The sequence below is a fragment of the Hibiscus syriacus genome, unplaced genomic scaffold, assembly GCF_006381635.1.
Source record: "Hibiscus syriacus cultivar Baekdansim isolate YM2019G1 unplaced genomic scaffold, ASM638163v2 tig00000764_pilon, whole genome shotgun sequence".
Taxonomy (NCBI): domain Eukaryota; kingdom Viridiplantae; phylum Streptophyta; class Magnoliopsida; order Malvales; family Malvaceae; genus Hibiscus; species Hibiscus syriacus.
In genome coordinates this window covers 768,233-777,870 of record NW_024061820.1, presented here as the reverse complement: position 1 = coordinate 777,870, position 9,638 = coordinate 768,233, and the positions used below count along the sequence as shown (strand labels likewise).

Sequence of the window (9,638 nt, the reverse complement as noted above, 5' to 3'; positions counted from 1 at the left end):
TCAGAAGTATCATCCTCGACCACGTTCACAGACTTGGATGAGCCATCACGCTTCTCATCGGTCTGCTTTTTCAACTTCGGACAGTCTCGCTTCATATGTCCCGCCTCCTTGCACTTGTAACAGTGAATCGTCTTCTTATCCCTGGATTTGGATCTGGAATTCCGCTTCCCGGACCCTGCCTTCTCTGGCTTCCGTCCACGATCTCGATTACCCTTGACATATAAGCTATCGGCTTGAGAGCTTTCCCCCTGCATTCTGCTTCCGCTGGTTGTGAGCCAACAAGGCTGCAGTAATCTCCTCAACGTTGATAGTCTCTTTCCCATATGTAAGAGTAGTCACCATGTGTTCGTAAGAGGAAGGCAACGAACACAACAGAATCATCGCTCTGTCTTCATCCTCAATTTTCACATCAAGCCGAGCCAGATCAGAAACGATTTGATTGAAGACATTCACGTGTTGCGCCAAATCGTGATCGTCATGCATCTTCAGCCCATACAGCCGCTGCTTCAGATACAGTTTTGTCGTTAAGGATTTGGACATAAACTGACTTTCCAACTTCCTCCAAATTTCGTCTGGAGACGATAGATGCATGACGTGATACATGACCTCGTCCGCCAAGCATAATCGTATGGTTCCTGCCGCTCGCTGCTGCAATTCTTCCCAATCTTCCTCATCCATCGACGCCGGCTTTGTAGGTCGCAAAGCCTTCAAGATCCCTTGTTGCGCCAATAGATCCTTCACCCTCGTTTGCCATAATCCGAAGTTACCCTGACCATCGAATTTCGCGACTTCGAATTTTGCTCCTGACATCTGATACCAATTGTTGACGAAAACGGGTAAAGAAAACGAAAGAACACGAGAATTTTACGAGGTTCGGCAATGTGGTTACGTCCTCGGTGCCTAGGCGGCGCTAGAAGTTTTATTCAATGATATTTTAGGTCTAGGTTACATCTCTATTTATAATAGAAAACCCTGGTACATAATTACAAAATCAACCCTGTACCGTACCGCGGGGGCTGCGCCCCACACCCCCAACCCACATAATTCGTAACCCCACAACGAGACTTTTTATGAGCCATACATAACAATAGTAAAAAAAAAAAAAAGCAAAACTCACGAGATATTATTGTAAAAAAAAATAATTCACGTGATAATACTGTCTAAGAAATAATTGTTCAAATGGTGTGAATTATACAGTGCATGGATTGGTCGCCATGCAAGCCAAACAAGATCATAGGTCGCCATACACTCGGTGCCACCTTGTAGGTCGCCATGCAAGCAGCTCGAACTCCTCCGTGATTCTGCTGAAATCACGACAAAGGTAGCTCTGCCTCCCTCACCCATGTCTCCCTCATGCATGCAACAATGAAATCACGACAAAAGTGTTCTATACGATCTGTGGCGAGAAGATGAAGCTTTGCTACGAGCTGTGGTGAGAGGATGAAGCTTTGCATGCGCCATGCACGTCGGAAGAGGTCGCCTGCATGCAGTGAGGAGTAGGCGAGCATGCAGCGGGGAGCAGGGCGCAGGACAAGGTCGCCCAGCATGCATGGCGACCTACCATGTCGTCTGGCCGGAGGGCATGGCGACCTATGCTGGGAAGCTGCTACGCCGTAGGTCGCCTGAAAGGCATGACGACCTACGGCCAACACTGTACAATTCGCCCTATTTGAGCAATTAATCTTTGGAGTACGTTATATCGTTAAATAAAAAATTAAATGGATAAAATTCATCTTAGGTAACTCCATTATTAGTTTAGTTATGAATCAGCCCTTTTCTTTTCTAAAGGTTACAATATAGTCATTTAATTAAAATATTATTATATTAAAAAGTCGTTGATAATTGAATAAATAATGATGCACTTGATATGATAATATGATAAAAAATTAGTTTCTAAAAGTTATATATTTTTTCCATTTGAATATAATTAAAAAATTAAAAATTTTAATTATTATTTTTTATCAATTTAATCTTTATTTTTCTTCTAAATTACTTGTTTTTCTCTGAAAACTGTTATATGTCTTTTTTGATATAACAATAGTTTAATTGTAATTTGTTATTGCTTTATGATAGAACATCTACTACTTTCATCCCATGGATTCATTATAGTGAAAAAAAAGAATAAATTGACGAAATATTTAAATATAAAAGGTTGAATTTGTTGAATTTGAATTGTTTGTGATAATATTTTACCGAGTTACTAAATTATAACTTTTTAGAGGAAAATATGTGACCCGTTTATAAGCAAACAAAAAAGTGAGTGATTTGGGTGTATATTTTATCCTAAAAGAATGTACAAAGAAGAGAGGTGCAGTGTACGGGAAGTGTACTTTTTCCTCGATGGAAAAATTAAATACTAGGGTCTGCAGCAGCACCCAACTGGTCTCCCACTATAATTGCATGCATTTCTATTTTCCTTGTAAAAGACAAAACGAATCAAAGACAAGGAGATGAGAGAGTGCCAGTTGTGAGTAGTTGTCGGTTACGGTAATAAGATAATATCACTGAGTAATGTTTTAATGGGTGGCGTCAGGGATAGTAATAAAAAATATACTACACTCAACCATACGTAACGGAACACGGCCCGTTTCCTTTCTTATTTTCCTCCCTTCTCAAACTTAATTACGCCGTTACAGTGTTTTTTTTTTTTTTTTTTTTAACGTGGTCCTCCTTTGAGCTTCTTCCAAGCATGTCACTGCCGCTTTCCACGTTTCCCTCTTTGCTCAGCTGCTACTGAAACATGAAAAATGTTACCGACACTATTTTTTTAATTTTTTTACTACCGACACTACTTCGCTGTGCTTTTACTGTGCTACTCTTACAAATGTTACCGTTCAAAATTTAGAAATTAGTTGATAAATGTATATGTTACATTCTTTAAATAACTATATGTTATGATTTGTAAAAAAATATATATTAATATACACTATCCCATCCCTTCATGGTCCCATAGCAATGAGTTAAAGGGTATAACAATCTTTCAAAAATAAAGGGGGTATAATAAAACCTAATTTATATTTAACAGGGTAAATTAAAGGGTGGAGGAAAGGTAGCAGGTATCATATATACGCGAAAAAGAGCAATGACCAATAAGTACAGCATGTATCCTTTCATGGTCATCCATCCATGCATGCAATACTTTCTTTTTTCTCTTATTTAAATAATATCCGCATTATAATGATTGAATAAGTAAAACTAAATATAAAAAATAAATAGTTAGTAAATAATTATGAATAAAAAATTGATTTTGTTTGTTGTTGATAGTCTTTCCTTTTCAGTTTGTACAGCACGCCGTAATCAGTGAAACATTTACTGAAATGAAGTTGGAAAAAGATGAATAGTGCATGTGAGAAAGCATGAAAAGAGAGAGTTCCCTATGCGACTCGTGTGATGGGCTTTTATGTTTAGTCTTTGGCGAATGATGCAAAATTTAAGGTAATTTTGTCTGTGAATAAATTGATATATTAGATACATATGAGTGTTAACTATTAGATTTAATTATATTAAAGATCACATTAAAAATTGAGAGGTATGAACTTCATAAATATGTCCCAAAGAAAATGATTTTATGGATGGTATGATGTTTTTGTTTTATTTTTATTAATATAAAGTAATTATAAGTGACAATATGTACTGTAAATTCTTAACAATTTGATATTGAACATACAAATTCTATAATCGTTTGTGTTCGATAGAAATTAACACCTCTAAAAATAATTATTATTTCTTTAATCACTGTCATAACTTAATTTTAAAAGTTTCCAATAAACCTTTGAAAATTCGGTTAAGAAGGTAAAAATTTTCAGATATATTTACTTACGAAAATTCAATAAATTTCTTATAGAGTTATAATAATAATTTCCTCAAATTTTTAATACGTTATATTTCGAGTTAAACAAAAATGTGAAACGTTTTGGTGTTTTTGTGCCATAAAAAAAGCCATCGCTCAGTCCTTGCACGTTGCTCTGTCTCCTCTTCCTATCTATAAATCATTCCCCTCATCGTCCTTGATTTTTCCTTCCCTCTATTCCTGTCTCTTTTCTCTGGTTCGTTCCTTTCAAAGGAAAACTGGGGGAAGAAATAAGAGAGAGAAGGGGAGAGAGAAGATGGACATGTACGGGGTTTCAACTCCGGAAGTGTTTCCCATCGATGATCTTTTGGATTTGTCCAACGAAGAGCTGTTTTCATCTGCTTCTACTTCCACAAACAAACCTGCTTCTGAAACCACTTTCAGCTTCGCCTCCTCTTCCTCTGCCGCATTTCATTCCTCTTTCTCCAACAACGACTTCCCCCACGACCTTTGCCTTCCCGTAATAACTTCACTTTTTTTTTCTGTTCTTTTCTGTTTCTTTTTATCTGCGTGGTTGAGGTTAATTAGTTGTTGTTGTTTTGCAGACTGATGATGTGGCTGAGCTGAAGTGGTTGTCGCAGTTCGTAGATGATTCTTTCAGCGACTTTCCCTCGAACTCGCTCGCCGGAACCATTGACCCTAGAAATGACCACTCGTCGTTTTCTAGCAAAGCTTGGAGCAAGCGTTCCAGAGCGGCGCCAACAACCTCGAAGACGAAAAGGGAAATCCAGCGTCAAGCATCTCCGGTTGCGGCGGAAACAGGTGTTCGGCGATGTACACACTGCGCGTCGGACAAGACGCCGCAGTGGAGGACGGGACCATTAGGGCCGAAGTCGTTGTGCAACGCTTGTGGGGTTCGGTATAAGTCGGGTCGTCTCGTGCCCGAGTATCGACCCGCTGCAAGCCCGACATTCGTGCTAACACAGCACTCGAACTCGCACCGGAAGGTGTTGGAGCTGCGCAGGCAGAAGGAGCTGTCGGGACAGCAGCAAGAGCATGAACACCACCGCCACCTCCACCAGCAACAACAGCACGACTTTGAGGTGTGCTGACGTGCTAAAATCTTAGTCTTGTTACTGTAAGTCCGTTCAACGAGAGTGTACTATTTTGGACCCTTTTGGCAATCTTCATCATCATCATCATCAAACGTGTCGCTTCTTCGTTTCTCTTTATGACCTATTTTATTTATTTTCTATTTTTATATGATTATAAAAATAGATTTAAATACATCAAAGGTAACTTAATTATATTTTAAGAGAAAATTATTTTGGTGAACCGAAAATGTCTTATAATATACGATTTTGATCAAATTTTTTTTGATTTTTTAAAATGACCAACAAAATCGCAATGCGATCTTTAAATCATAATGCGATCTTCAGTATCACAAATCAATTTTCAGATTCGCAACGCGATAATATAGAATCGTGTTATTACGATTTTAGAAAATCACAATGCGAATATGTAATACATAATCGCAACACAATTTTTTAAATTTACGTTAGTCCAAATTCGTTGCGATTTCTTAAGAATTTTTTCTAAAAATATAGTATCCGCGCGGACGTGTCGAAGATATGTATTACCACAATCAAGACCACGAGACGGACCCGACGATGACGGCGGTGGTGCACGAGAATCCCCCTTGTTCTCTTCCACTTAACAAGAAAATGAAAAATTCAAGCCTTAAATACTCATTCTCAATAGTATTTTCAATACTATGTGAGATTGAGTATTGTAAACAATTGGGAATCTTTTACACTATCGTAACATATTCTTTATTGTTTCAAACTAAGATCTTACAAATAGCTTGAGAATCTTTTATACTATCGCAACACATTCTTTATTGTTTCAAACTTCACGTGAATTTAGAATAGTTAAAATGTAAACTTTTGGATTTTTCACTATCGCAACACATTTTTCACTATCGCAACAACACGTTTCAAACTTCAAAATTCTCGCAAATATTTTAACTTATTTTATCGCAATCATATTTTAACTATCACAACATATTTTTTAAAATCGTGTTGCGAATCTGGATATTCGCGTTGCGAATTTGGAAACTGAGTTGAAAAATTAGAGTTCGCGTTGCGATTTTGTTGGTCATTTTGACAAATCCAAAAAAAAAATTGGTTAAAATCGTATATTATAAGACATTTTCGGTCACTGAGGTTATTTCTCATATTTTATAACAACAAATATATATTTTAAAAAAAATTATAAATATGTTATAAATTAATATATTGTTACAAATATATGATGATCTAATGTAATACAATTTAATTCTTAAAATTTATTATCTATCTATTTAATTATAAAATTCAGAAGTGTTTAATAAATTATCTTTTTTTTTTTCTATATATATATTATATTAATTTTAGTTTTTATCATTCTCTGAAAGATAGTATATTACTTCTTTATTGTTATTGATGATTATGATAAGTTTATTTGTCAAATTACTATTTTGATTCGATAGACTCATATTATCAATTAATATTAACTACGATTTGATAGTATAAAAAATAAATAGATAAAATATTAAGTATAATTGACTACTTTATTAAATATTTTAAATTAAGATAAAACTAATAAAATATAAATTTTAGATATTGAAAATAGTATATTTGTCAAATAAATATCTATTTAATTTTTGAAAATGAAGTGACCAATTTATAATATTATTTTATTTGAATTACTTTTTGTGTAGTATTTTAAAATCATTTATTAAATAATTTAGAGTATATTTATCCTTTGTGTAGTATTTAAAAAATCATTTATTAAATAATTTAGAGTATATTTTATCCTAAAAAATAATTAAATGTTGGTTGGGACGAGGAGTGAAGTTTTCAAAAGTTCAACTACCCATTGGTTGCGTACTTTAACGGTGGTTTGAAAGTTAGGAGAGAGAATGGGTGATGTTTAAGTGTGAGGAGTGACTTTCCACGTGAGCACCGCCGCTTATGCAAATATCCTCTCTCCTGAAAAAGGGTTTTAACATAGAATTCAAATGCCTTAGAGTGAACTCAACAAAATAAAGTTGACGCAATGGAAATATACAAGTAACGTGCCTGCATATAGGTAAACTTTTATTACCACCGATACAAAAGTGGACAGTGGTGCTGCTGCTGATGGCGGCGAAGGAGGTGGTGGGGCTTTTATGCGAAAGTGTTGTTTTATGACGGGTGTCGTTAGTGATGGACCGGGGTTGTTAGTTCTTGGATTTAACTTACGATTATGATTTTATTTTTAGTTGCATTATATATACCGTAATTGCAAATACAACCGATGTTATTAACTTATTATGACCATTATGGGGATTGTATAGCCAAATCCGTTCTATAAAAGTAAAGTGATTTGGATAATTTGTGCTATTGAGTCATTCTAAATTTGTTGCAGTAATTATATTTAAATCTCATCACGGTTTGTGTCATCTTTGGATACAGATTTCAAGTTATATTCCAATTTGTTCCTTAAAGAAACAATTTATGGAATGCTGAAATTCGCCTTCTGCCAGCTGGAGTCTAAGAAATCTTCAAATTAAGGCCCGAGGCTTTCTCCATTCTGTTTTCTAAGTAGAGACCATTTATTCCTTCACTGTCCTATGGCTGATTTCTTATGGATTCTATCTTCCTCCTTTCTGGCCTTTAATTTAGAGAGCTTGCTCTTGGGAAATCTTTATCACGTGGGCTTCCTCTACTTGGAAAGGAAAATCTTTATTTACTGCCATTATGAAGACTGCTCTTAATGCTTTGATTTATATTATTTGGGAAGAAAAAACAAGTGTCTGTTCCAACAGATCCAGAAATGCACCTGATCTTCTTAAAGCCATCAAGGACATTGTTGGATCCCAACTTAGTGGTAGACTTCTTAATAGTGTTGATAGTGTTAATACACATCTTTGCAACCTTGGGACATAGTTTAATTTTGATTCTTTTGTATGTACTTTGTCCTGATGTTCTTTGAACACTGATTTGTAATTGTTTGCTCTTGGGTATAAATTTCAAATTATCCAAAAAAAAAGGTTCAGCTACAATACCTGGCTTTGCCAGGAACCCTCACAAGTCACACCAATCACCATTAGTCTTGAATGATGCTACCTACATCAGCATACTCCAGATTTTGATCGAAGATCATCACAGTTTAATTTGAAATAAAGGTATCCTTAGACCGTAATTAAGAAAAGTCGGGCTGATAGAATAAATCAAATCCAGTAACAAGGAAAACTGCAAAGCACAACTGTGAAAAGTGTTGCTACTTAAAGGCTTCCTAATCCTTAGCAAAAAAATATACCTTGCCCATAACATGGAGAATTGCAACAAAAGAAATGAACCGATGCTCAGGGATCTTGAGTCCGGAGCATCATCTGTGTAAAACTGAAGCTAGTCCCCGCGCCCCACCTGAGGCTCCCCCACCGCTTGTTGTTCTCCTCCTGCGTAGGCTGGTGCTGCCGCCTCATTTCCTCTTGGGAGCTGTTCCGGTTGCCTTCTCTGTTAACCACCACCAAACTTCACAAACTTAAAATTTTCAATACTATATAACACATTGAGCAATTATTATACACTTCTTGATAAGAGCATCGGTGAAGAATTAGTGACTATGCCATGCAATATTGCGCTATATTACATGTCTTACAAGGTGAATGCCATAAAAAATTCTGATCGAAATTACATATAACTACAAGGAAATAATGGCAGAAGGGAACAAGTTCCAGAGAGATCGCTAAATTGCCCAAAGTTCTCAAAGCTCCCCTATGAATTTTTCTAACCTATACAATATATATATAATAATAAACGAAAAATTTGTACTAAAACTTTATTCTCGGAGCCAAATCAAATAATTTTAATTAAACAACAGGATTCCGATACACAATTTTAAGGATCGAGCAAATTACAATCTAATTCATTAAAAGTGTTCGCGCAAGAGCTAAATACTACATAAACCATCATAGGTAACGAATTTCAAGAAGCAACAGATCAAAGCGAAGTAGCATAAAGAGATCTGAAAAAGCATATCTAAATTCAAGCAACCCAGAGAATCGATCTAATCCTATTCGTATCGAATCGGAGACAAAGCAAAAGATAAGACATCGCATTAACAAACGAATCCATTAAAGATCTAATGGAAGGTAAAAGGGAAGGAGGATCAAAACTCACCTGAGTCGACTCGGGAATCAGATCGTGATTTGGCGGAGAGCTTTATAATATCTTTGACTATATCATATACTTTCGTTTGGATATTACCGATGCGCCCTTCCAAGTAGCATTTACCAATCAGTTGTTGCCACGTCATCCATTTTGAGACCCAAACAGAATACAATCAAACTGGTCTCTACGCATTAGGCTCTTTGGGGTTTAAGTTGGCCCAGTTCGGATATATTAATATTGGAATATATAATCATTACTCGTTAGAGTAAATTACATTATATATCCTCAAACTATGACTTAAATTTTATATTAGTCTTTTAACTTTGAGATGTTTTAAATTGTTCTTCAAATTATCAATATCATTCAAACATCTCCTATTAATATACCAAATTATTTAAACATTAATTATCAACTCAAATCTAAAGCGGAAAATATTTAAAATTCATAAATCAAATTTTAAACGTGTATACATATTTCAAGGATAATTTAAATTTACCATGTCATAAAAATTTAATATGGTTATTTATTTAATATATCTTATCCAAGTTATTCATATAATGATATATCATGTTTAAAATTTGATACACGTACTTTAAATTTTGACAACATATCTAAGTTGATATTTAATACTCAAATAGTTTTTTAAACTA

At 35.2% G+C, this 9,638-nt stretch overlaps 1 protein-coding gene and 1 long non-coding RNA gene across 2 annotated transcripts; one reads left to right on the top strand and one right to left on the bottom strand.

Moving 5' to 3' along the window:
* Positions 1–4,057: 4,057 nt before the first annotated feature.
* LOC120215608 (GATA transcription factor 2-like) lies at positions 4,058–4,992 on the top strand. The gene is made up of 2 exons (XM_039213252.1): positions 4,058–4,310; positions 4,396–4,992. The coding sequence occupies exons 1-2, from the start codon at positions 4,107–4,109 to the stop codon at positions 4,900–4,902; spliced, it is 711 nt and encodes a 236-aa protein (XP_039069183.1). The 5' UTR covers positions 4,058–4,106; the 3' UTR covers positions 4,903–4,992.
* A 3,019-nt stretch (positions 4,993–8,011) lies between these two features.
* Positions 8,012–9,166, bottom strand: LOC120215624. The gene is made up of 2 exons (XR_005524976.1): positions 8,998–9,166; positions 8,012–8,331 (listed from the first exon to the last, which is right to left on the bottom strand). It is a non-coding gene; the product is annotated as an uncharacterized LOC120215624 (long non-coding RNA).
* Positions 9,167–9,638: the final 472 nt, after the last annotated feature.